This window comes from Gymnogyps californianus, chromosome 2, assembly GCF_018139145.2.
Source record: "Gymnogyps californianus isolate 813 chromosome 2, ASM1813914v2, whole genome shotgun sequence".
NCBI lineage: Eukaryota > Metazoa > Chordata > Aves > Accipitriformes > Cathartidae > Gymnogyps > Gymnogyps californianus.
In genome coordinates this window covers 89,741,000-89,766,931 of record NC_059472.1, presented here as the reverse complement: position 1 = coordinate 89,766,931, position 25,932 = coordinate 89,741,000, and the positions used below count along the sequence as shown (strand labels likewise).

At 38.2% G+C, this 25,932-nt stretch overlaps 1 protein-coding gene across 1 annotated transcript in view; it reads left to right on the top strand.

Annotated features, from left to right (window-relative positions):
- DROSHA (drosha ribonuclease III) overlaps positions 1 to 25,932 on the top strand; it is a 72,825-nt gene that overhangs the window by 32,468 nt on the left and 14,425 nt on the right. Inside the window, exons 15-25 of the mRNA XM_050891971.1 lie at positions 1,251 to 1,350; positions 4,339 to 4,446; positions 9,184 to 9,291; positions 10,960 to 11,098; positions 11,779 to 11,839; positions 13,777 to 13,836; positions 15,833 to 15,932; positions 18,643 to 18,745; positions 21,215 to 21,285; positions 22,380 to 22,424; positions 25,444 to 25,601. Coding sequence (XP_050747928.1) covers positions 1,251 to 1,350; positions 4,339 to 4,446; positions 9,184 to 9,291; positions 10,960 to 11,098; positions 11,779 to 11,839; positions 13,777 to 13,836; positions 15,833 to 15,932; positions 18,643 to 18,745; positions 21,215 to 21,285; positions 22,380 to 22,424; positions 25,444 to 25,601 — 1,053 coding nt within the window. The remainder of the gene's footprint in view (positions 1 to 1,250; positions 1,351 to 4,338; positions 4,447 to 9,183; positions 9,292 to 10,959; positions 11,099 to 11,778; positions 11,840 to 13,776; positions 13,837 to 15,832; positions 15,933 to 18,642; positions 18,746 to 21,214; positions 21,286 to 22,379; positions 22,425 to 25,443; positions 25,602 to 25,932) is intronic.

The following is a 25,932-nucleotide window of genomic DNA, read 5'->3' as shown; positions in this document are numbered from 1 at the left end:
CTAGAGGCAGAGAGTATATGTTCAAGAATGCTGCAGAGAAATAGCTATGGAAAAAATGCCAATAAGAAAAGATCTGTTTGTGTGCCTGTGAATGTGGGATGCCGGGAAGATTATCAAATAGTAAAAAAGCTGCTGCTTCACTTACTGCTTTGCCACTAATGTGGTAACTTCCTACTAAAACCACTGCTCTAAGTTGGTGCTGAGGAGGATCTTCTTTTATAATGTAAATATAAAAGAAAATAAATTACTTGGGTAAACTTCTTCCCTCTGTCCTCTAATTCCCTGCTTCCTATTAAAAGTCTGGTTTTATGGGTTTTCTTGAAAAAACTCTACAGAGGTGATGCTATTTTGAAGATAACATCATTTCCTAAGGACACAAGGTCCATGTCATGATTCTCTTGGTCCCTCCTCCCATAGTAACTTCTGAACCTGGTGATCAGTTGCAGCTGAATATGACAGTGGGATGTTGTCTACAAATGCAGAAGGTTCTTACAAGTTTTGTGAAAATCCATGCTAGATTGCAGAGGGACTCCCACCAAAGAAGAAGTTCTGTTATTGAAGTTCATGTGTAATTAGATACCCCCAAAATAAGAAAAGGCTAGACAGTTGGAGAAAACCAGAAACCTTAAGTATGTACTAACCACAGAGAAAATTTGACTTGCTGTTTCTATTCAGCACAAACCCATAGGGAATGAAACTTTTATTTCACTGTTTGCAGAATGCCTTCGTGTTGCACATGACTTGTAGAGCTCTTCCTCATGTGCTTCACTGAAATGTTTCAGCCAGTGTAAGGACAGACGCTTCTTGGGAAAGGTTACTGCTACTTTTCAGTGAGTGATAGGTAAACCCTGTGGAGAAGAGGGAGTTTTCACCTGCCTGAATTGAGATGTCATGCTGCAGGCAAGTCTTTTCAGCATGCAGAGATGGCCCTTTGGAGAAGATGAGTGGGTATCTGGGAGACCTGGGTTCTGCCTTGAGCTTAGCTGTTCACCTCACACTGCACACTAATGCCTCCTCTCTGCTCCTGTGTCCACCTCGCTGGAACAACTGCAGAAACGCTGGAACCACTGCAGAGACACTGTCACCTCTCTTGGAAATGCTTTGAGATTTTTTCTGGAGCAAAAAGGTGCTTGTAGACAATCTGTGTATATGTGGGTGCATTATTAGCAGCTGGCGTGTTCATAAGGACAAACGGTGAGAGACTTTTGTTGTATCAACCAAAATATTTGTTTTCTGTTTTTGTCCTTCAGATACCAAAAGCTGTGGAAGAGTTACGTGAAGCTGCGTCACCTGTTGGCTAATAGTCCCAAAGTCAAACAGGCTGACAAGCAGAAATTATCACAAAGAGAGGTATGCTGGGCCTTCCTGTAACTGATAATTGAGCACGATAATTCAGGATGGAATAAAGCCGTATGACCACCCTGTTTATGGAAACAATAGAAATCCTTCACAAAATATTTTCTTTTCAAGCTGTTAGCACTGATTTTATTTTTTATCTTTTCTTGTTAGTGAATGGATTTTTTTCCTTTTTTCAACTGTCAAACTACTGCAAGTTTTTTACCCAATTATAGAAATGATCATTATAGAACCATAACTTCTTTATAGCCATTGCCATTAATGGTTTCAAGAATTAGCATAGGGAAGGACTTTTTATTTCAGAGTGCATTTTTAACTGGCTCATAATTTTAAACATTTCTCTTCTGAGATAAAAACTGCCACACTTGTGCATGGTTTTAAACTGTAGTTTATTAGGCAGTCTTAGTGACATTCCTTAAGATCTTTGAGTTGAAATTATCTGTTATTTTCAGTAATCTTTAATGACATATGAGGTATTTGTTGAATTTTTGTCTTTTCTCACTTTTTTTTTCCCCCCAAAGTGATGAGGAATAAGCATTTCCTAAGTGCAGATGCTCAACCAATCAGGAATTAAAATCAGAAAAATAAAGTCACCTAAATATAGACTAAAGCAGCCTGCTCTCAGGTATTTATTTTTTTGAGATCTTGGACTGAAGCTTTGAATTTGTCTGGTGCATGTCTACCAGGCACTCTTAATTGGACAACTTACGTAAAGAATACATAGAGGAGAAATAAACTTCTTTGGTTCCGGATGGAATTTTAACTTCGTGGTGCTGTATTTTTATTTATTGATTAGAAACCCTGATGATTCATAGAATCATAGAATATCCTGAGTTGGAAAGGACCCATGAGGATCATTGAGTCCAATTCCGGAGTCTTCCCCAGTTTGCTAATTGTGTAGCTTTGGTTGCAGTAAATGTTTGATACATTTGACATTCCACCTGATTTTTATTATTACTGCAAAGCATAGCATGCTGTTGCATGAGCAAGAGTCTTAGTTAACATTTTATTTATGCTGAAATTAAATAAGCCCTTAGCTTCCTTACTTGTAAATGGGAAAAAACACAATGTTGTGACTTAACTGTGCTGCAGTTATAAGGAAAATAATTTTTGTCCCTATAGGAGATGAGTTAGTTTGCTACAGCTTTCTACACTCAGAGTAAGTAGAAGGGAAGACCATTGTTTTACAGGAACCTTTTCATTAGGGGCTAATGGATGACTTATTTGTAAAATTGTAGTGGATTGGATGTAGGGGGGTGATTATGTTTTGCTTCAAAAGATAAAATGCTCCTTTGGTATCTATCACTTACTGTGTGGTGTGCTGATTTTTGTTTCTAGACCGTATTAGCTAGCAGAATGAGTTTATAAAGTAGTTTGCCATCAGAGAGGCATATGGGGCTGAAGCAGAAGCTTTATGTTAGGATAACCTATGCGTTTTGCCAGTGGAGGTGTCAGTAACTTAGAAGGAGCTGTAGGGCTGCACCTGACTGGTACATGGGCTTTTAAAGATTATGAATCATATATTATGAGTAACACTGGAGTGCTCCTGAGCCCAGTCAGCCTGAAAGTACAGCTAGGTCTAGCAAACACTGTAGCACCCATCTCAGAAAACAGCCAATGACACAGCCTCAAAATGCAAATTTTATTCAATGCACAAGGAGTGCAGTGCTGTAAGCGTCTCTGTTTGCTCTGCCAGAGGTCATTCACTACTATGAGATTGTATGATGTTATTATTTGTGACAAGGTTGTGCCTGGGGACTTTGTTCCTCTAACCTAACTTTGAGCATTTACAGCAAGTGCATAAATTGGGACCTGAAGGCTCACTTTGAAGTCAATGGAGAGAGAAATGCATTTTTTGAAGCCTTTTATCCCCCATTCATTGAATATAAAAGGAGCCAGGGCTAACCAGTCTCCTACCCTAGACGCCTCAGTATTGAGGTGTCTGAGGTTTGATGAATCTGCATCTGGATAGATGGAACCACTCTGTGAGTCTCTGCAGAACAGAAGACAGAGCCCATTTCTGCCCAGAGGTGCTCACAGGCTTTGGACGGAAAGCTGGGAAGAGACAGCTTTGAGCAAGTACCCTGTCGTGAAAAGGAGAAGGAGAGGGAGGATGGGCTGCAGCTTTGAAAAGTTTTGTGTTCTGAAGAAGGAAGAGCACTGAGGGAGTCTTTACCGTTAGTGCCTGCTGTGTGGGGAGCTTGTGTACCCCGAGGTCTTTGTACTATTGGAACCAGGAGATCCTGATCCAGGAATGATTTATTTTAGCTGGTTTTGTTTCATTCCATTTTTACAGAAAATATTTTCTTTTAATGATTCTGTCTCTTTCATAGTTTCTAGACACAAATAAACTGTTTGCACAACACCAAATGGCCAGTGGTCAAGGCAAAACAGATTTTTTTTTTTAATTTATTTTTATTTTTTAATTGAAATAATATTGGTAGATTTCATCATAATAGGCTCCAGGACTAATGAATGCTGACCCCTTTCCCAGGCTGGGAGTACTGACAGTGTTGAACAGGAACTATTACGAAGTAGCCGAGATCACAAAACAAAGCCTTTGTTTTACTTAGTCTGTTTTACTCCTACTAAATGCTTCAAACCAGGAGTACTCATGGTGACAGACTTGAATGAAGAGGTTGTTTTGCACACGGGGTAAAGAAGGTGCTTTCTTTATAAGGACCTTAACTTGCTTACTTAAGTATCATCTTGGATGTATAAGTTGGACAGGTTTGTTCTGTCATTTGCAGTAAAAAAAGTAGTCACCTCTGTTCTCTTCTTGGTCTACCAAAATCCTCTGTCTACACTGTACTCCAGCACGTCCACCACAGTCTGTGGCTGGCAGTTACAAGATTTGGACTAGTCTTAGAAACTGCTCACCAAAAGTGAACCTTAAACAAGTGTGTTCACAATACCCATTTGCATTGATACTGCTTTGTTGTAGAAAGTTCTTCACAGGAGCTCTGTTCTCTCCCTGTCTAGGAAGCACTGCAGAAAATTCGTCAGAAGAACACAATGAGACGTGAAGTGACCGTCGAGTTGAGTAGCCAGGGGTTCTGGAAAACAGGGATACGCTCTGACGTCTGCCAGGTGACTAAACCGCAGAGATGTCTGATGTATTTTCTTTCTTGATAGGGGTGATTTACCTTTTGCAAGCATTTGCTGTGATTCTAGGCTGAAGAACCAAATAGAAATTAATACCTTTGCCTCAATAAGATCTGTTGACTTAGGGAGCTATTCTAGTGTCCTGTCCACCCCCTCCACATACAAAAAAAGTTTTTAAAATTTTAGTTTTCTTTCCAGTAGTTGATTAGCACAAAGGAGAGGGGGTCAGAATGGCCAGCTTGAGGCTGGAGGTTAGCCAAACGTTGAGTCTAGTGTGGAACTGCAAGGGTTTCTTCATCAATCAGGTTGGTTTTAGATATTTTTATTTTAATATATTTTTCTATTTAGTTATTTTTGAAAAAACAGATTTTACAGTGAAGCATGAAAAAATATATTTCTACTTGAAAGAAAAGAAAGAGAAAAAAGACACCACAACTAACTTTTGGATTAAAACAGGTGACCCTCAGTAGGAAGATATCTTTCAGATACTCTGTTTCATATGCATGACATCTCCAAGGTACAGATCTCTGCCAGATCCTATTCTGAAGCAGTTGACAGCCACCAGCTTTGTGATATGATAAGAACAAGTGCAATTTTTATATAATATTGTATTAGTAAAATTCAAGTAGTTATAACAGCCAAATAAACATACTAGAGGTATACTTGCATCATTTTTTTAGCTGTTGTTTTGGAGATGTTAGTTAAGAATTAAATGCTTACAATTTAATATTAACTTAACAGTATGAAGTATAAACTTTGAGGGTTGCTAGGCAAAGGTATGGGTAGAAATCCCGTTGTTATCTTAGAAGTCTGGTAAGGCCAAAGGGGAAACTCTAATGGGAGAGAAATGCTAATAACTAAAATTGCTTTTCTTCTGTCTGAAACATTTCTTCTTGTGATTCTACTGTTGCTTCTGAAGCTGAAGAAAGAGAGTAGTGGAACAGTATCTTCTTACATAGCTGAGAAAAATTACAGCCCTTTTCTAATTTTTTTTGTTGTGAACTGTATCTATTTTTACAGGCTAAGTAAACAGTGTAAATTTCTAATTTGGGAGCCTTGAAACAGTTCTGTGTTGTTCATAATATCTTCTGTGATTCATCTCTTAATGTCTTTTTGGATATTCCTGTTTCGTTTTATTGTTCAAGGACAACAAAACACCAAAGAACGATGAAAGTAAAGCTATTTCACGTTTTTGTGCCCATCTGGAGCCATAACATCTAAATCAGCCAGTTCTGGTATGAAGGTCCTTTGATTTGATGTCTTTGAGAGGCCAAGAGTAGGCAAACTGTATGTCTGTAAAATGAAAGATTGCTGCTGTTGCTACATGCTTTTTCCCAGATTAGGGAAGACTAAACTGAATACGCATAAATCAACTCTGTGGGCAGAGCTAAAGTGCAGTGATTTAAAATTAATTCTTCTAAAAGCATTGCAGTTTAGAAGATTGAAACTCTTCTAAGTCACTCTGATAGCTTATAGTTGCTCTAAGTTCCGCACAGCAGTAATGACACTGGTCTTTGCAGTCTCAGAAATGAACCGCTTGGAGGGGGAGGAAAAAGGGTGAGTGAAATGTTCCAAAAATGTAAAATGACTGTGTTCTGCCAGGCTCACTTGAAGTTACTCAGTAGATGAAGTGCACTACTTGGCCACTAGGCTGGGCAGCACTTACTATGCAGTCTGGCAGGATGGGGCCATCCTGAGAAGATACCACCACCCCTGCCACATACACCCCCCCCCCCCCCCATCATTGCCTGTATTGTTGCTGGTGTGCCCTCAACAGCTGTGTTAAGTGTTCAAGGTGAGGAGAGAAATGATGCATTTCAAAATATTTCAGCTCACCTCGTTCTTCTTAGTAGCTTCAGGTCAGGAGCATCTGCCAGCCTGGGGGATGGTGGCACTAGCTGGGGGCACCTGAGTCTCTGCCTTTCCATGCCAGCTGCAACAAGAAAAGAACATGCAGCATAGTTAAAATCATATATATTTAAAAACAAAAAAAGTAGTTACTTGTATGTTTATAACCAGATGCAAGTACCAAGGTTATGGGATAACTCCTGTGGCCATATGGTTTCAAGAGACTTTTTTTAATCACTAGCCATTCTTTAGCCTAATACAATTTTTAAAGCATATATTTTATTTTCTTATAAGGAGATAAATACATAAAACATCAGAAACATCAAATAGCTATAATCCTACATTGATGCACATTAGTTGAATCAATCAAGTATTTAGTGCCATGAAAGCAGCACTTTGTCAATATAACTGCAAGAGTCAAATTAAAGGCCTTCTGTGTCCTCCCAGGGAGATGTCAATCCTTCATTCACTGCTCCACAGCTGATAAAAATCTAAAACTTTATATTTCAGTCCTCAAACTTAGGGCCCATGTATTGGTATAAAGAATACTAAACCTTGCTTGAGGGACTCTTTCTTCCTAGTGCAGTGGAACATACAGGCAGGGAAGTAGAGTTGTTTCATGGGACAAGTTTTGGGTTGGTTTTTTTTGGTGGTTTTTTTTTTTTTGGTAATGAATTCCTTCAGTGAAGGAAGGCATAGGAAGCACACCTGTACAGTTTATATGGAGATAAGAGGGGTGTTCCCCTAGCTTGTAAATTACCCTAAGAAAACTCTAAATGAGTGACATGGTAACAAAATAAAATTTCACTTACAGTTACTCAATTTGCTTGGAGTGGTTTTGCATTTTTCTGTCATTCAGAGATCCAGAGAGTCTTTTTCTTGCTGTTAACAAGTTACTTCCATCCGGCAGAAAAAGACCTGGAGGTGTTGGTTGACAGCCAGCTGAATATGAGCTGGCAGTGTGCCCAGGTGGCCAAGAAGGCCAACAGCATCCTGGCTTGTATCAGAAATAATGTGGCCAGCAGGACTAGGGAAGTGATTGTCCCCCTGTACTCAGCACTGGTGAGGCTGCACCTCAAATACTGTGTTCCGTTTTGGGCCCCTCACTACAAGAAAGACACTGAGGTGCTGAAGTGCATCCAAAGAAGGGCAACGAAGCTGGTGAAGGGTCTAGAGCACAAGTTTTATGAGGAACAGCTGAGGGAACTGGGGTTGTTTAGTCTGGAGAAAAGGAGGCTGAGGGGAGACCTCATTGCTCTCTATAGCTACCTGAAAGGAGGTTGTAACGAGGTGGGTGTCGGTCTCTTCTCCCAAGTAGCACGCGATAGGATGAGAGGAAATGGCCTCAAGTTGCACCAGGAGAGGTTTAGATTGGATATTAGGAAAAATTTCTTCACTGAAAGGGTGGTCAAGCATTGGCACAGGCTGCCCAGGGAAGTGGTCGAGTCACCATCCCTGGAGGTATTAAAAAGACATGTAGATGTGGCACTTAGGGACATAGTGTAGTGGTGGAGTTGGCAGTGTTAGGTCAAGGGTTGGACTTGATGATCTTAAGGGTCTTTTCCAACCTAAATGATTCTGTGATTACCTGCCAGCTATGTGTTCGGTTCTCAAGAATTTTGCAGTCTTTTACTTAAACAGAAAGTATTGCCATTGTTTATTCTTAACTTCTCAATCTTGTAACATTCACTAGTTTGTATTTTCTGCTCTTCTTTCTTTAATGACATGCAGAAATCCATAACATCATTTATTCCGTAAATTATACATCATCTGCTTTGTTTGCTTGTTTTTCTTGCATCTCTCCATCATCTTCTGTAATCATACACATTCCTTTTTCTGAAATTAATAGTGATAGCCCTCAGATTTTGATTCCCTTAAAGCATGTCATTCTTTTGAATATATTCATGTCATGTCACTAATAGGAATGATTAGAAGAACTGAAATTTGATATCAGTGTTACAAAAATAGTCACATGCATAAAATTCTTTAAACACTGACGTTTCTCCTGTAGCTCTTACTTTTCACTCTTCCGCAAGTTTTTTTGATGTTGATATCATACTTGCTATACTACTGTACTGATAAGCTGTACTACTTGCTTATTTCAACCCAGATCCATCCAAAGTCAATATTAGTGTAGAATTCCTGCTTTAGAACCCTGAAAGAGGGAGACTTTCGTTTTTGCAACATAGTTTGTTAAATTTTTATTGAAATTTTCCCCAACAGAAAAACATTATCTCTTTCCTAAATGATCAAACAGCAACCTTTCTGATACTTTTTTAGCACATTAAGCCAGGAAGTGCCAGACTACAGCATTTCAAAAAGCCCTTAATTCTTTCTCAGGAGTAAATGAAGCAAGGCGCTAATAACTGTGCTTGAAAATCAAGTAGCTACTGTTGTTTGGTGAAAGCTGGTTAAAGTGGTATAAAGTGCTTCTTCCCTAATGTTACCAGGCAGAGGGGAAATGGTCTTTCTTCATCTTTGATACTAACCTAAAACTGCAGGGTGTTAAATGAGAAGGTACAAACATATAGCATCATATTCATTCACAACTTATTGAAATTTGATGTCACTGGTGACCAGACATTTTTTACCTCATTCAAAATACTTAAGTAGAAGGCCGGTTTTATGTATTTATTTATTTAGTCTGGGTGGGGCTGTGTCCCCACTGTGATTATGCAGATGGACAAATCTGATTTAATTAAGTGCTCTGATAAGGAAGGATGGGAAACCATGATTTTTTTTTTTTCGCATTTAAACCAAAACAGTAAAATTCAGTGTTGTGACAAATGGAAAGTGTTTGTATTTATAGCTTAGTCAACTGAGTACTCTGTACACTGAAGTTGAATGCTTTTCCTTATTGCAATTGTTTTTTAGCACGCAATGATGCTTCCTGTCCTCACCCACCATGTCCGCTACCATCAGTGTCTGATGCATTTGGACAAATTGATAGGCTACACTTTTCGAGACAGGTGCTTGCTACAGGTAAGATATGAAAAAAATAAACTATTTGCTGGTTTGTCTTCCTAATATTATTGAGTTTATCCGTAATCCTGCTTGCTGTACAAACTTGAGAAATACACTGCATTGCCACAGCTTGGACGTACTTGATTACTTGCACTGCAGATCTTTCAAAAGTTTCAGTTATCCCAAGAGACTTCTAGAGACATCTATTGTGCATGTAGGCATACACCTACCTTTGCTCCAGTGGTAGGTCTACATTTGCTTGTAATCTGTAGAAAGACAAAAATATGCGTACTGAAAAGACTGTCAGGTACATTACTCATTATTTCTGTGTAAGTTTTTTTTTTTTAGATATTTGTGAAGAATACGATGTTATTCTGCAGATGAGCATACATGCCTTGCTTCTTCCTTTTATAGTCTGTTGTTCCAAAAAAGAATAACTTAAGTGTTGCCTTTTTATTTTGCGTTTATAGCTAGTGAAAAGGAATTGGCAAACTTTGGTTCCGCTCTTGATTTCTACAAGTACATGATGAAATTGTTGCATTTACAAACAAGGGCAGGAACTGGAAAGGAGAATTTATTTGTTTTAAATGCATCCGTGTTGCCTAACCACTCATTTATGTAAGTGCGTATTTGGAATTGATCAGCTCCAGAAGGCTGACTCGTGGCATGGTGGCCACTTTCCCCTTACGTTTTTTCTGAAGTTACAGAAGGGAAATGGAGACTTCTGTTCAGGATTTCCCCCTGAAATAAGCATCATCTCTCTCCACTGACTGGGGCTGAGAAAGGTGAATTTTCTCTAAGTTCAAAACATGCAGTTTCTGAATGTGTATGGAGACTTTACTGCCAAACTACTTTAAGCAGAGGCTTACGGAGAAATCTTTTCTCATAGCTTCTCGGTTTTCTAGAAGTTGGTTTCCAGGGTTTGTCCTACTGAAAGTTACATTAAAAATTGAGCATCTTGTAGGATTTGATTGTTCACAGGCTGCCTTAGTTTTAATATGAAAGGTAAAAATGCAGTGATGGAAATCTTCCAAGTGTTGAGACCAAACACACAAACCAAAAGGCAAATTGCAATTGAAAAGGGGAGAAAGCATAAAATCAAGTGTGTCAGCATTAGTCAAATTAATGTTTAGTTATAAAAACAGTACTTTTTAATGCTTGATCCTTATGCAAATTTATTTAAAACCTACAAACTTCTTCCAGAAGAGAGAGAGCTTTTTAAAAACGTATATAGCACCAGTCACCTACTTAAGCATAGGCAATATTAGATGTATAATTTTGCATTGATTTTTACTTGCTTCATCATGATGTATTAGAGTGAATATATGTTTAAATAAGCAAATGTATTGAAATCAGATCAGCAAAGCTAGTAAGCAAAACTTTTTGGGGCAAATTGACAGTTCATGCTTTATCTCTTCTAAACTAATTTTTCTTTAAAGAAAAAAAGTGTTGAAAGTTAATTAGTTAAACTGATGATTGGGCATAAATGTTGCTTCTTTCTGACATCTGAAATAGCACATCCTACATTCAAATTGCTGGAATCAAGCTACTAATTGATGATATCACTTTGTAGCCTTTCTTCAAACTAAAAAATAATAATTGTTAGCTACCAGTCTAAGATTTTTTTTTTCTTACGTTTGCAAAAATACATCTAAGACTTTTTTTCCTGTATGTGCTACATTATAGCTTGCCATGACTCATCCCAGCCATCACTTAAACTTTGGAATGAATCCGGATCATGCCAGAAATTCCTTATCCAACTGTGGCATTCGACAGCCAAAGTATGGAGATAGAAAAGTTCACCATATGCACATGAGAAAAAAAGGTATGCTGTTACGCCACTACCATTTTTCTCTCACCTCACACTTAATCAGTAAGAAAACCTTTTGTCCATTATTATTTCATTGGCCATTGTTCTTCTGAGACCCCCCTTCAGTGGAGGATTTCAATGGTTATACACAGACACTAGTGAGAGCTTTCTAAAAGACTGGATTTTGCAAATCAGTCAACAAGTAAAGAGCTGAGAAAAAGCAAGGATAATAAATGGGAGGATGTGTTTTCTTTGATTTTTGGCAAGTATTGTTTTCTTAATTTGCTGTTCAACATGGTGAGCAAACTGGAGGATATTTTGTAAAAATGTCTTATTAATGTGAAAATATGTGGTCTGTCTGCTGCAGAATATTCCTTACCCCTTAAAAGTATATTCAGCTGTAATGAAGTAAATTCGTTATTGTTTATGTAATGTTTGGAATGTCTTTTTCATGAAAAGGTGATATTTTTATCTGGCTCTCTGAATGCAAAAATACAATAGTATTGTAATGGGACTGCGGTCAGTTAGGCAGAGAGCATCTGTAAGGATTATACTTGCTGTAAGTAAACCCTGTAAATAACAGGATGATCTTGTGTACAGCAATTACAAAGTAACATTTTGAATAATTATTTTCTAAGCCTATTCAAATTGAATTAGTGGTTGTTTATTTAATACTGCATTGTTTATATTTCTAGGGATAAACACCCTGATAAATATTATGTCCCGTTTGGGACAGGATGATCCAGCTCCTTCCAGGTAATGAAAATAATTGTTTGCAAGTAGGGAAGCTGTTGCAGAGGGAGGTATTTAATAGAAACAACCACCTTACAGTCAGCAACAGCTTTGGCAAATAGTTGAAATGAAAAGTCATTTTGAATTGACTTTTATATTATGAAGATGTGCTGAACCTCCATTAGCAGTGACATAGTAAATGTTTGGTCATGCCTGTAGAAAACTCCTGAGGAAGGTTTAACAGATAATTCTATCATTTTTGCTTATCCTTGAAATGAAGAGGACTAAAAGGCTACCTTTTTGCTTTCTGGAGAATAAAAAATAAGATTTGTTGTTATGGTTATCATTGCTATAAATTGGATTCTCCATCACATTTCCTCACAGTAGTACCTTCCTGGCATGGCACCTTGTTAATGTGAGTGTGATACTGAATGTGGGCTTTGCTGATTTACTGGTCCAATTTAAAGACATATGCAAAAAACATTAATGTTGTAATGTAATAATCCTTAAATGGCCACTAAGAATTCTGTGCAAATAAATAATGTTTGAGATGTGGTTTATAGCCACAGGCACCATGTTTAGCCAAAGTGAATAAACAAAGCTCATAGGGCTAATGCAAGAAACAGTTGCATGTGAAGTCTCCTAAATGCATGAACTAGAGGGCAGAGTGTATTTTAGTTAACTAGTGCTATAACTGGACCTTTTAAGAGTCATCATTTTGGAGGAAGCTCGGGAATGGGAGGAGTTGAATTCTGAATAAATTATTGTTGCAGTGTTCCCCAAATGCTGCTTCAGCTAGACCATGACCTTTTCTTTGAAAGTCAGCCTCGAGCTTATTTCAGCTCTCTTAAGATAACGTGAGATAAGGCTAAATTGCATTAGTTCTCACAAAATAACACACAAATATAAAATCCCACTTCTGAGAGATCTGTGTTTTCTGCTATGTTGTTACACAGAGCAGTTGTAGTTTTGCTCACACTTTATTGTTTTACACAGCAGAGGTACTTGAATTCTTTCAGCCCATAACAAAAGCTTGCTATTTCAGAAATTAGACTAACTATATAATTGTTGGGGGAGTGCAAATTACAGTAAAAGCTGTCAAACACTTGAGAAGGATCTTCTGGATTAAAAAAAAAAAAAAACCTCCTGTGGCAATGGCCTTGATTCTATTACAATCATGTGTGAAGTCAAAATGGTGCTACTTACATGCTTTGATGTGTAGAGCAGAAACATGTATATATTCGAAGACAAACTCACGTTCTTTTTCAGCTGCTGTGTCCTGTTAGTCCTTTGTTATATAAGCAGACAGAGAGCTTGGAGGAAATGAAACTTTATGCAAAACAAAGGAAAATCAGGAGCAGTGATAGAAGAAAAGGAAAACACAGGAAATACAAGATTCTACTAGCTTAATGGCATCTTCTTGTACAGCCATTTTTTCTTTTGAGCTCAAAGGAAGTTAGAGAAAACAGGGCATTTAAAGGTGTTATGAAAAATGAAAGTACTTGCTCCCTTGTAGCTCTGCCATACCAACGGATCTGTTGCAGAGTCATCACACCCTGCAGGTGTTGATGTTAATTACGTACACTTCCCTAGTTGCATGCACAAGACTGAAGACAGGCTGTTTGTTTCAATCACCTGGTGCCCTCTGATGGACAAAGAAACCCGACCTCAGTGCCAGTCAACAGCACTGTTTCCTTTCTCCGTTTGTTAAGCTCTGACAATAGCTCAGAATGGAACGTGACAATTTCAAAGGTGGTGGTGTCAGTCCTGAGTTTCAAGATTCATGTAGTTGTTATTCTGTTTTGGAAAGGATTGTAATGCAGAGAGGGTGGGGGAGGCTGCAGGAATGTCTATCATGGCTGATTAGCAATCAGCTCTGATTTGTTCCATTTTAATTGTATTGTGTAAATAACCAGCATGTGTTACTTTGCTGATAGTAAACCTTAAAATGCCTTTTTCAGGATTAACCACAATGAGCGTTTAGAATTTCTGGGAGATGCTGTGGTGGAGTTCTTAACAAGGTAAATGGGGAATTCTTCAACAGACCTCACCTTTTATATGTTATTGTCATACCATTGGGCTTATTAAGCTTTGCAGTGTCTGCTTTATGACTGTGTATGTTTGCAGTCCTGCCTGATATTTAGAGCTGCACGTCTGCACACAGCTCTCTTGAAAGTTCCTGCAATGCTGATGAAACAACATGAAAGATTACAAAATGAAAAGCTAGAGTTTCTGTTTCATGGAGTGCAATTTTAAGTTGATTGGGGTTAGAGATTATTCAGCTACAGACAAGTTGAACTTTGTACCCTTTTTTTAAAGGAAAGATATTTTTCTTAGCATATCATTTTGTTTCCATGGGTTCTTTTTCTCTAGTTGCAAGTGAAAAGCATTTATTGGTAATCTTGAATGTGTTGCACTTCTTATATTTCCAGTTATTAGGGCTGCAGCTTCCATAGTGTCTGTATGTAAATAAATTAGTTGAGCACAAATGTAATTTATTTTGGAGTAATAACAAAAAAACATGGGTCATCAAAAATTGCTCCAGTTTTGGTCTGTTTTGAGTATTCTGAAATCAGTGAACAACACAGGGATATTATCAGTTACCTCCATTGGCCCCTCTTACCTGAGTACTAGAGGCAGGCAGTTTGCACAAAATAAACATTATAATCCATTTTCAGCTGCTTTGTTCTACTGTTTTTAATAGGGGAGTAGTCTTGTTTACTGTAAAGCTTCTCTTTAAGCAAGTTTGTTATATGAATAACAAAACTGCACTTATATCTCCATTCTCTACTAGCCTCTACTAGCCATTAGCTACTCAGTATTAAAAGCTATTAGTCTATAAAGGTCTCCACTGCCCTTAAAACCCATGACCTTTACTCTGATACAACAGTACAGGCTGATAAGATGGAAGACTTGCTGATTAAAATGTCTTGCATTTTTCATTGTCATTGTTCATCAGCCATCAGCTGACTTTCTGAGCTAACTTTTGTCTCGATTCAGAAAAAAACTGAGCTATGTTTCTGTTCAATAGAGCATGTAAGCACCTATTTAAGTCTGAATTTTTTTTCTAACTCTCTTGACTTCAGGTCTCTGCTTTTGTGAATCATCATGCTTGATTAGATTGCCTCTAAGTTTTATAGCAATTTTTGTCCTTAAATAATCTTGCGTCCATCTGCACTTTTCTCTCTGTGTACTAGGTTAATAAAATATTTTAATAACCAGTGCCATCCACTACCTTATTTGTGGGATGTTGAAAACCCTCTCTGGATTAACTTCTTTCCAACATGGGTTAGATAGTCATATATGAAGATATTCAGAATCATTTATCTGTTACTCAGATCTTTGTTGGATCACTGAATTACTTTTTTTTTTTGTTTCTGTTTTATTGAAGTATCTTACTTGCATGATGACAAATATCATTAAAGGCAGTTGAAAGCCTGTGATTTTTACTCTTTTTTTTCCTGTGGTATTAATGACTTCACACATTTGATAAATACAGGTTGTTGAGTTCTGTTCTTTGGCTCTGTTAGCATCTGTTAAAGTACTGTAAGAAACTTGTAAAACAAGTATCCTGAGTGGTGGTCCAGCCTGACTCAGTAGTATTATCTTAAAGCACTGCATACCTGCAGCACGGAGTTTCTCAAGGCTGACGGTTCCATTGTGCTTTATTCCTCAGCATCCTCTAGGTGTCAACCTTACTGAACCCACTGCTGCTGATAGATGGAAACCTATGTTAAACCTAAACCCTGCATGTCGTTGCAGGGATTTAGAGATCATGTGCTGCCCAGTAGAGAAACAGCACTCTTCCTCCTCTGCTGCCAGTGCTATCCAGTCAAATAGTATTGAGCATTGTTTTAACATTTGTTTCTTTACCTTACTTCAAGCTGAGTTGCCACCTTGGGAAGGGACCTGTGTTACCAGCTAGGATCTGAGGGAAAGGCACCGTTCCCTAAAGGCACACATGGTTCATCTTTAACCAAATTCTGACAGCATCTGATTTGATTTTTGTTTTGCCAGTGTCCACTTGTATTACCTGTTTCCCACTCTGGAGGAAGGAGGATTAGCTACGTACCGCACTGCCATCGTACAGAACCAACACCTGGCCATGTTGGCTAAGGTACAGTTTTATACATCTCTGCATTTGACACCCATAGGTAGGATACTATTAGTGCATGGATTGCTTCTTGAGGGATCTGCCTGCTTTGAACATCAGTGGTTTTACCATGTTTTGTGTACAAGATTTGGGATACAGGAACTCTTCTCAGTTTGAAAGTAGATTTTAAAGATGAAGCAGGACTTAGTGTTTTCTCCAAAGCATGTTTTTAGGATGCTTATGCTGAAAGTGTGTCTATATTTACCTTTAAATTGCACAGGTAATGAAGCTGATAGTAGAAATTTAGTGAAGAAAAAGAAACAGACTGGTTGTTTATAAAAGGACTTCCTGATAGAATATGTAGGGAGAACATGGCAGCAGGTGGTAGAGAAAGCGAGGAAAAAATGATTTTGTCTGCTCCCTAACCTATGCAGTCATTTTCAGATTCACTGTGAAATGTGAAAGAGAAAGATGTTAGAAAGGCTTTTGGTGAAAAGTTGTATTATCTCATGGGAAAAATTGAGATGCCTCTGAATTTTATTTCATTTAATTCTGTGAATGACAGAGCTTTCTACATTTTTACATGATACTGGAGGGCAGGCATATGATGTAGAAAGTTGATTAAGTCTCTATTTGTAGATAATTTGGTATTCCCTTATTCGTACTTGATTTTGTTAGCATGTTTTTTAAAAAACAGTCTGAGACTTACTGATGTAAGGTATTAAGCTGTGCATGCACGCATGCGTGCACACATGTCCACTGTATACTGCTGATAGTTTTCAAGTGCTCTTTTTATCTTCTGTGTTCATATTCACACAGTAATTTAAACAAGCATATCCAATCTTGAGATTTTGGCAAAAACTGCATGATTTCTAACATGTCGTCTTTTTGCTCAGTTCTCAGGAGAGGCATAGGGTAGGGAGTGAAGACAATCATTTTCCTCCAAAGCCTTCTTTAATGATTTAGATAAGCATGAATTGATTGAAATGTTTCAAATCAGAGTTTTGTTTACAAATATGGTATTGAACTGCCTGACATTTGAATTCGTGTTACTATTTTAAAACCTGCATCAGGAAAGCTCATATATTCTTAAAGTCTGTTCACAGCCTTTATCATTGTACATGGACAATTTTTGAAAATTTTTATTGCAACATTTTTAAAACTTTATTTATATCAGATACAACTGTAAATATTAGATATCTGTACGTTCCTGACTTCCCAACTCACTCTTTTTTCCTCTTGTATATCTTATACGATGTTCCTGGTTTCATCCCCTTTAATTATCCCCTGCAGTGTCATGTTGCATTCAGTTTACTTACTCAATATAGTTCTCAGCTCCTCAGCTTTTCTTGTGCGTGTGGAATGCTGTTTTAATTGAGGATCAAACAATAAATTTCTGTAGCTTCTAAGGGATATTGTAGCAGAAAGTTTATAAATAATCTGAAACATGTTGTGATCAAAAAATGAGAAGCAAAACACATGCAAAAAAAGCTGAGTGCAAGCTCCGAAAGTGGAGATAAGCCATTGGAGGTGGGGGAGACCAACACCCAAACAACACCTGTTAACGTGAACAAATGACAATGATCTGTAAGAAGTTTAAATTCAATATAAAAATTAATGTTCCACTTTTATGTTGACTCTAACAGGTGCTCCCTGCACTTTATAAAATGCGATGGAACATCATAAGTGGTAATTCCCTGTGTTCTGGAGCAGTGAATAGGCTCTCTTCATTGAAAATGGAAGACTCCTTTTTTCCAATTGAAATGTGTCTAAACCACACACCTTAAACAACTTACCTCTTAAATATACTTCAAGAGGATGAAGTTGAAAGTTAATGAGAAATTAGTCAGTAGAAACTTACACCCAGCTGGGAAAAAACTATTCTCATACAAACTGCGCAAGATGCACAAATCTCTTCTTTAAAAATCTCAATAATGGTTTTGTGTCAAAAAGATGAATATGTAAAGAGAATCTAGTAGCTCTTGCCTGCATTTCTATAGCAGAATTATCATATATAAGATATCTGACTCACTACTTGAGATTCTGACTGGCAAGCAGAAGGTTTAAGCAACAGATGAATGTTAATGATGCACGTTTGAAAGGAAAAAGAAAGCTAGGTGGCACTGTGGATTAAAATATCAGTCTTCTACTTGCAGTGCCCAGAGGCTTTTGTTACTACCACCTGTTGACACTCTTAAAGGAAAAAGCCAAATGTTCGATGGATTGTGTCTACCAGAGTTCCTGTTCTCGCTGTTCTACTGTATCATCTTCTTGTAGGCAAAATCTTTTTCCTCAGTGCTAACTCCCCTCCCTTTGAATGTCCCTTTAGTGTTTCTGAAGGCAAATCACATGAGGGCAAACTACCAGCAAGAAACACAGCACATTGCACCATCCAGCCGGTATCAGGCTATTTTTCTGTCACACCCTCAGCCCTCCTCTTGAACTCGTGCCTAAATCTCACTAGTAACATATTTTGATCTGGCTTCCCTTGACAATTTGGTTTGATAATTCCTAGCTTTTCCACACTATCACACTCTAGTTGCTTGCCTCTGATAAACAAATATGAAGTCTTCTAATTCTAGCCTATGTCTGAACTGAAACTATGGAGAAAAGCTTTAAAGTTCCCTCAAACCCAGTTGCTGCATAATAATAGTGTAATTGAACTCTAGTGACTAGAACTGGTACTCTTGTACTTCTAAAGCCATAGTTTTAACTCTTTCCACATATTCTGCAGAAGCTGGAACTAGATCGATTTATGCTTTACGCTCATGGTCCAGACCTTTGCAGGGAATCGGATCTCCGCCATGCCATGGCCAACTGCTTTGAAGCCCTAATAGGTAAAGCATGTGTATTTGTGTGTGCAGACAGTTATATTTTAATATGTCTACATGCCATGTTGACTGTGATGGAGGAGACGTGGGTCTGTGTTGAGTAGTGTTAGTAAGAGTAGGCAATAGTAAAACTTCTTAAATCTTCTTCGTCTCTTCCCATCTCCTGCATATATGCTGTGTGTATAACATGATGAGTGTGCAGTATTACAGTGAAAAATCTCATCTTCTGTATCCTGCCTCCCACGCACTGAAGATGCAGCCATTTCATATTGTTGTGGCACAGCACTTCTGTCCGTCACTGCAGAACTCCACCTCTCATGCACCACCATGGCCTCCCACCTGCAGTCATCTGGGGGGAGTAGTTCAGTCACCATGGCCTGGCAGGAAAAGTGGAGGTTCACTGCTTCCAATAGTACTTGCACAGACCTGCAAAATGTGGAGTTGCACTTCAGCCCTGAATTTTAAGCTCTGCAGCTTGCTTTCTGAATGCACCAGGCACTCCCAATGAAGTCACCAGCCCGCTTCCTCTGTGCCCTGCTAACCTTCTCCTGTGAATTAAACGTGACATTTGCCAAGTAAATATTTTTTGGTCTTTGCATTTTCCTTACAAATAAGCATGGCAATATGCCATGGCTGGTGTAATAAAGCTACCAAAACCCCTCTAGCTGAGGATGAAGGGGAGTTGTGTCAAATTTGCTGTTGGGCGTTGAGATGCTGATTAGTGACTGGCTGTGCTGGTCGATAAATTTATGTTGGAGAAGATACCAGGACTGCCTGACCACAGTTACCAAATAAGCAAGCAGTAAGGTGGAAATCTGATCCGTTATACCCACACAAGCTCTATTTTAAATAGCATATTTTTATAAAACTTTACTTGTTTGAATACACAAAGCAAGCTAAATCTCACTGATTTGGCTTCATATTCATCCAAATGTACTATACATGATATTAACTATGGGAATGGTTTAGCCCTGATCCAGGTCTTTACATACTACACAAGCTTCTAAAGCATTTTGTCCTGCTTTGAAAAATAGATCATAGTTGGCTTAAATGTCAACAGTTCTGTGCATTCTGCGTTGGGCCAAATTGCATTTCATCTTATCAAGAAATAAGTTTTCTTTTTAACTCTATTTTGCTTTCCATAAGTGCTTTGATCTTTAATTTAAAAATAAAAAAAAATCAGAAAAGGAACACTATATATGTATCTGTGGCTTTGTTCATATACTTCAGCTTGTCTAGGATGTAATGATGAGGACTATTTGGCAAGCATTGAGATTTGCTAAGAGAGCAGACTTGCTGTTTAACCTCCAATACAAAGTTGTTCACAAAGTTAATTGAGCAATAAGATTTTTTTCAGCGCCATAGCTAAAATCTTAAGGGACTATAAAAGTATATGTAGGGTCTGGAGCTCCTACTTGAGAACCTTTGTAGAAGTCTGGTGCTTCTTCCCTGTGATGAAAATAATAGCCAAAAGTATAAGCAGGCTGCCTAGGACCTGTTTGAAATTCTGTGCTCTCATAATATGCCTCTGGCAAGATAGTCTTATAAACCCCCAAACTGTTCTCGAAAGAGTCCAAAGAAGGTAGTTGACCTAGTGAGGAATTAAAAGGAAAGAGGAGGGGAAAGACACAGCAAGGCAAACCATGTTCTCCCTGTATGCGGGAACATCAACTCCCTTTCTCTGTGTTCTTCATGTAGCTATGTATTCCCTTTGCTTTTATACAGATGTGCTTGCAAGAACTAGTTTGAGGTTTTCAGAAGCTCTCCTGTAAAGAGTATCAAAGGACAAAATGTTGATACTGAATTTATAAAGTGCCTGTGCAGATACAGAGTGTATATGGTACACCCAAAAAATATAATATGCTAGCACAAGTTTTGCAGAGCTTGTTACTAAGGGGCATATGGAGGGCTGTATATGCAGTTAAAAAAAAAAAAAAGTACCATAATCTCCAGAAATTGGGATGCAGAGGTGCAGTGTCCAGTTCAGACAATGTGTTATTGTGATACTGGGGAGACATTGAGGTTTGGAATAGTCCTGACACATCATTTATATGCAGAATGTAATGTTCTTGAAAGTACAGAATAAATGAAAATTATTTACTAGCTATTGAAATGTATTTTATGGCTTTCACTATCTACGTATATGGTATAGTTATCTGATTACTGGAAACTACTTTTAGAAATAGATTGCTTCTAGCCTGATTTGTTTAAACTTTGCTCTTTGGATGTATCGTTTTCTATCACCGATTTAATTATTTCAGGTTTTTCTGTGCATTTTATGACCATTGATTTATGTTCGTGTTTAACATGCTTTAAATTTCTCAGAAAATTAGGTATTACTACAGAAAGCATGCTTCTAAAAAAAAAAAATGTATTGGCGGTGAAGAAGGCAGAGATCTTTGACTTTCCTGTGCTTAGTAGTTTTCTGAGTACTAATGCATTATTGACCTTTGACGTATTGGTCCCCTCATGCAGGAGCTGTTTATCTAGAAGGGAGCCTAGAAGAAGCAAAACAATTATTTGGACGTTTACTCTTCAATGACAAGGTATTTATGTATTTATATGATTTGATTTCCATTTTAAAAATAACTGAAGACATGCTTCCTTGTCCATTGTTTTACTTGAGAATCACAAATGAACAGGAATACACCTGTTGTACTTAGTTCCTGGAAACTGAACATAGCATAGCGTGTTTAGGACAGCAAGCTGCACTGGTTCAGGCAAAAAAATTACAGTGTTTCCTCAGATGTGCTGTTTGTTGGTTGGCTTAGATAGGGAAGGGCAGGTGGCGTGGGAAACCTGCAGACTTCCATTCACAGTGCTGCTCTAACAACAGAGATGGGTGCTGTGGATCCAGGCGGCATGCCTCGGGGAGTGATGCACATGTAGAGCGACTATTCCTGTTTCATCAGTTAAATTGTTCCACCCCTAAAAGTTTGAAACATATCTTTGAAAAAAATACAGGGCATTTCATCCAATGTTTACCCAATTGCATAGTTAAAGTCTGATCCATTCTTGCGTACTGTATCTTAGATCACTGTTAGTTGGAATTTATCCCATATAATGGCTAAGGAAAGTGACCAGTACATACTGCTGGGACAATACATGTGGCAGTGGTGAGGGGATGAATTATACCGTATTTTCCTTCTTGAAAGTCTCCGAGTCTATGAAATGACAAAGCTTATTAGAAATAAAAGTATTTTGAAGCCCATTGTAACTCAGTGTTTATTTGGTGCTCAGTGCCTGTAGTGAAGGAAGCCTATACGAAATAGAAGAAAATAAGTTTGTTTTTTTTCTTTTTTAGTCCTTGCCTTTGGTGAAGTCAAACTTGCTACTGAGGAGTACTTGCAAATAAAGTTAGTCCTGAGGCTTAAACAAATCTTTTTCTTGCTTTAACCACTTTTTATTTGGTTCAAGGATTTTTCCACCTCTTTGACACAAGCTAATTGGGAGAACTACAGGCAGTTTGAACAGCAAATACACGATTTTAAAAATTAGTTTGCCAGCACTATTGAATTTGCAATAAGCAGAGTCAGCATCTGAAATAGTTCAGTATTTCAAGTAATGACATTTTATTTAGTACTGTGGAATTTGTTAAATGACTCCTTTGAGCATTAAAGGCATCTCTCAATGTTTGCAGGACCTGCGGGATGTATGGCTTAATTATCCACTACACCCACTCCAAGTAAGTGTATCCCTTTCTGTAATAAATTTCATAGCTCTGTTTTATTTTCAGGGATGCTTTTCCATAGGTTTCCATTGTAATGATAGCTCAGAAATTGTGGTAAAAAGTAGCCAAAGGAGTATATATATTTGCCTTTGTGTTTGGATTTGGGTTTGGGGTTTGTTTTCTTTTTATAAATAATGTGTCTCTGCCTCTCTGAGTGTTAATCATTCACCTTTCCTTGACTCATATTTGATATATAGCTGTGCTTATACAATAAATCTAGTGAGAGGTAACATTTTGGCGGCTTCTTGTTCATCTTCTTGAAGTTAGGGGGAAAAGGGTACAAAAACAATCTATATACATGTTTTGTTAACCTGAAATTAAGACTGAAACCTTAGTAGTAGGAAGGCACATTAGTTGAATGGAATAAGAGTGGGATTCTGATTTATTCTTTTTTTTTGTGTGTGTGTGCGTGCAATGATAGCATGTTTGTTTCGGTGATTCCAGTAGCTTTAATACCAAGTAAACACTGAAGTTATGAAGGTGTCTGAAGGCTAATTTATCCTCCATGTATTGAAGCATACAAGTTCACAAGTTGCTAGTTTACAAGGCTGGAAGTTGGGAGAATGGTTTCCCAGTCCTTGTTCCCTGACTGAATTCTGAGGGAGGCCTAGAGCAAGTCACAGAACCTCTCTGCACTATAGCTGCTTGTCTTCACAGCAAACATGGTAGCATTTTCCAGGTGTGCAGGGGTGCTGCAAGAATAGCTGTATTCAAATTGTCATCCAGTCAGTTAGTAAGGTTTTCAGGGTCTTATGAACATCTGGGAGATTTCTTTTGTCCAACCAAATCTCGGACGTTTTGTGCAGTCAGTTTGACTCCTTTGAAACTTTTTATGAGTGCACCCTTCCAGCAGAAGGTCACTTTGAGGCCTCCATCTGAAAAGTCTCGTATATTTGTACGGATTTTGCAATGGGTACAAAGTCTTCAGCAACAAATCAGTGCGCATGAAGCGTTTTTACAACCAGCTCTCTGTGAGTGTAAATAGAAAAGAGTCTTAATGGGAAGATGAACTTTTGAGATTCAGCACCAGCTATCCTGCATGGTGGCACAAGTTCCCAAGAAAATTCTTCGTACTCTGGATTTGTTTCTTTTCTCTTACTTTATTTTATTTTAACCTTTTTATCTCTGCTTTCATAAAGAAGACTTGGACTCTGCTTAGAGATTGGAGACAGTGTATGCAGCTTATCATTTCTTGCTACTACTTTAACTTGTGAGATGAAAATTTATTTTCTTCCATGTCCCAGAAGCCATCCTAGCTCTCTACTTGCCAGTAGGGAAAACACAGGCTGCTCAGGCTGGCCTTTGGGCACAGCTAGCCTGAAAAATGGCATTTTAAAAACTATTAGAAGTCACTGTAACAATATGACAAATAAGATGCCAATTAAAAAAAAAAAAAGCTCTGGGTAAGATATACAGAACTGAAGGCCTGTAGCCCTGTTATTTGGCAGTAGTCAAGTCAGTAGAAATAGTGATGAAAAAAATTAGTGGTCACCTGGATAAATGTGGTCTTTTTAGAAAGAATCAACATGTAAAGACAAGTCCTGCCTCACAAATGAATAGGAGATTTTAGAGGAGACAAAAAAAGCATGTGATGATGCAGATAATACTGTCCACTGGGTTTCCTAAGAGGCTGTTGGAAAGGCACTCATGAAAGGCTTTTAAAAATGTGTTTAAAAAAAAAAAAAGAAAGGAATAATAAAAAAAAAAAGCAACCCCGGTGAATACTGTCAGTCCTTACAAGATTTAAAGGAATGGCTGAAACATAAGGAGTGGAGAACAAGAGTGAAATGACCACATCTTACAAGGGATGGAGATCACTGGCAGATTTCCCTAGGGATCTTTGCTGAAGTACAGGCTGTTCGCATCGACAGCTTAGGGAAGAGGATGAGCAGTGAGGTGGCAGTTTGTTGACAATACCAAATTATTCATGGTAGCAGGGACAGGAGCAGGCTGAAGAATTGCAGTCTGATTGCGAGAATGCAAGAGTGACTAACTATGGAGTAAAAAAGCAGATGAAATTCTGTGTAGGTAAATATAAAGGACTGTGCATGAGGAAGCAAAAAGCAGTCTCAGCTCCACATACAACTGAACTCCAAACTGACCATTATCGCCCAAGTGTGGGATTTTGGTGCCGGGATATGTAGTTCTATGAAAATGTCAGCTGAAAGCTCAATAGTGTTTAAGGAAAAAGACAAATGAATAGAAAAAGGACAGACAACAAACCAAAAAAGATCTTAATGCCACTTTAAAAAACTGTGCCTATTTGTACTTTTCCTTTAGGCATCCTCATCTGGATGATTCCTCCTCTAAGGCATGGCTATACAAGAGAGATGCCCAGAGTGGCTGGAGGAAATGCTTAAACCATTTCCCAGCTCCAGAAAGCCATTTAACAGTGTCACCACATCAAGGACATTAGACAAGAAACTGATAAGAAAAGATACTGACTCAAAGTGATAATTTGAATTTTCTTGTGTTATTGTGCCCTTTTGAATTTCATATACTAAGTATTTATTCTTGATTTTTGATACTGAAGGAAAGTGGGAGAAATAGATTTGGGTTTCGTCTCATCTTGACATGCTGTCAGTCTGCCAGTCCTATTCTAATAATTTTTGAATCCGTTGCTCAGTTGCAAACAATGTGATAATATTAGAAAACTCAGACATGTACATACAATTGTACGTGTTTTGTGAAAATACGTAGCCCATGCTATCCACATGTAGAGACAAGACCATATAAGCAATGTGTTGTAAGGGCCTCAACTTTTAAAAAAGCATTCATCAGAACTCACATCTTCTTTGAGTGGTAATTATCCAAGACAAAAAGCCAGAGGAAACTCGGTTTTCTCAGTTCAGCTGTCCGGAGAACGACTTGTTCAGTGTATTCTTTGCCCTTAGTTTACAGAAGGGTTGCTTTTCTCTGAAAAGTTCTGAAACAGTGTCAGTTTGTCATTATTTACACTTCATTTTGTTTACAGCTGCAGGAGTCCAATACTGACAGGCAACTCATTGAGACCTCTCCAGTTCTTCAAAAGCTTACAGAGTTTGAGGAGGCAATTGGAGTCATCTTTACTCATGTTCGGCTTCTAGCACGTGCGTTTACTCTGAGGACAGTAGGCTTTAACCATCTGACTCTGTGAGTACACAGCAAAAGTGCTCATGTAGCACTGTTGGTCCTTCTGTTAGTATCCCAGATCGCTTTATTTGTAAACAAACTCTAGATGTTATATCTGCCCTCCAGAAGAGAATAGAGTAGCTATGTTTGCAAGCCCGCCTGGCTCAGTGTCCCATCTCTGACAGTAGTCAGTAGTGGATACCTTGGGAAAGACTATAGAAGATGTCAGAGAGCCATCCCGGTGTTTCTTCTGAGCTTCCTGCATCACTGATATTTGCACATCGCTCCTGAGACAGTAGCAAAACATACTTGGAGGTACATTTGGGCAGAGGAAAGAAGTAACATCATGCTC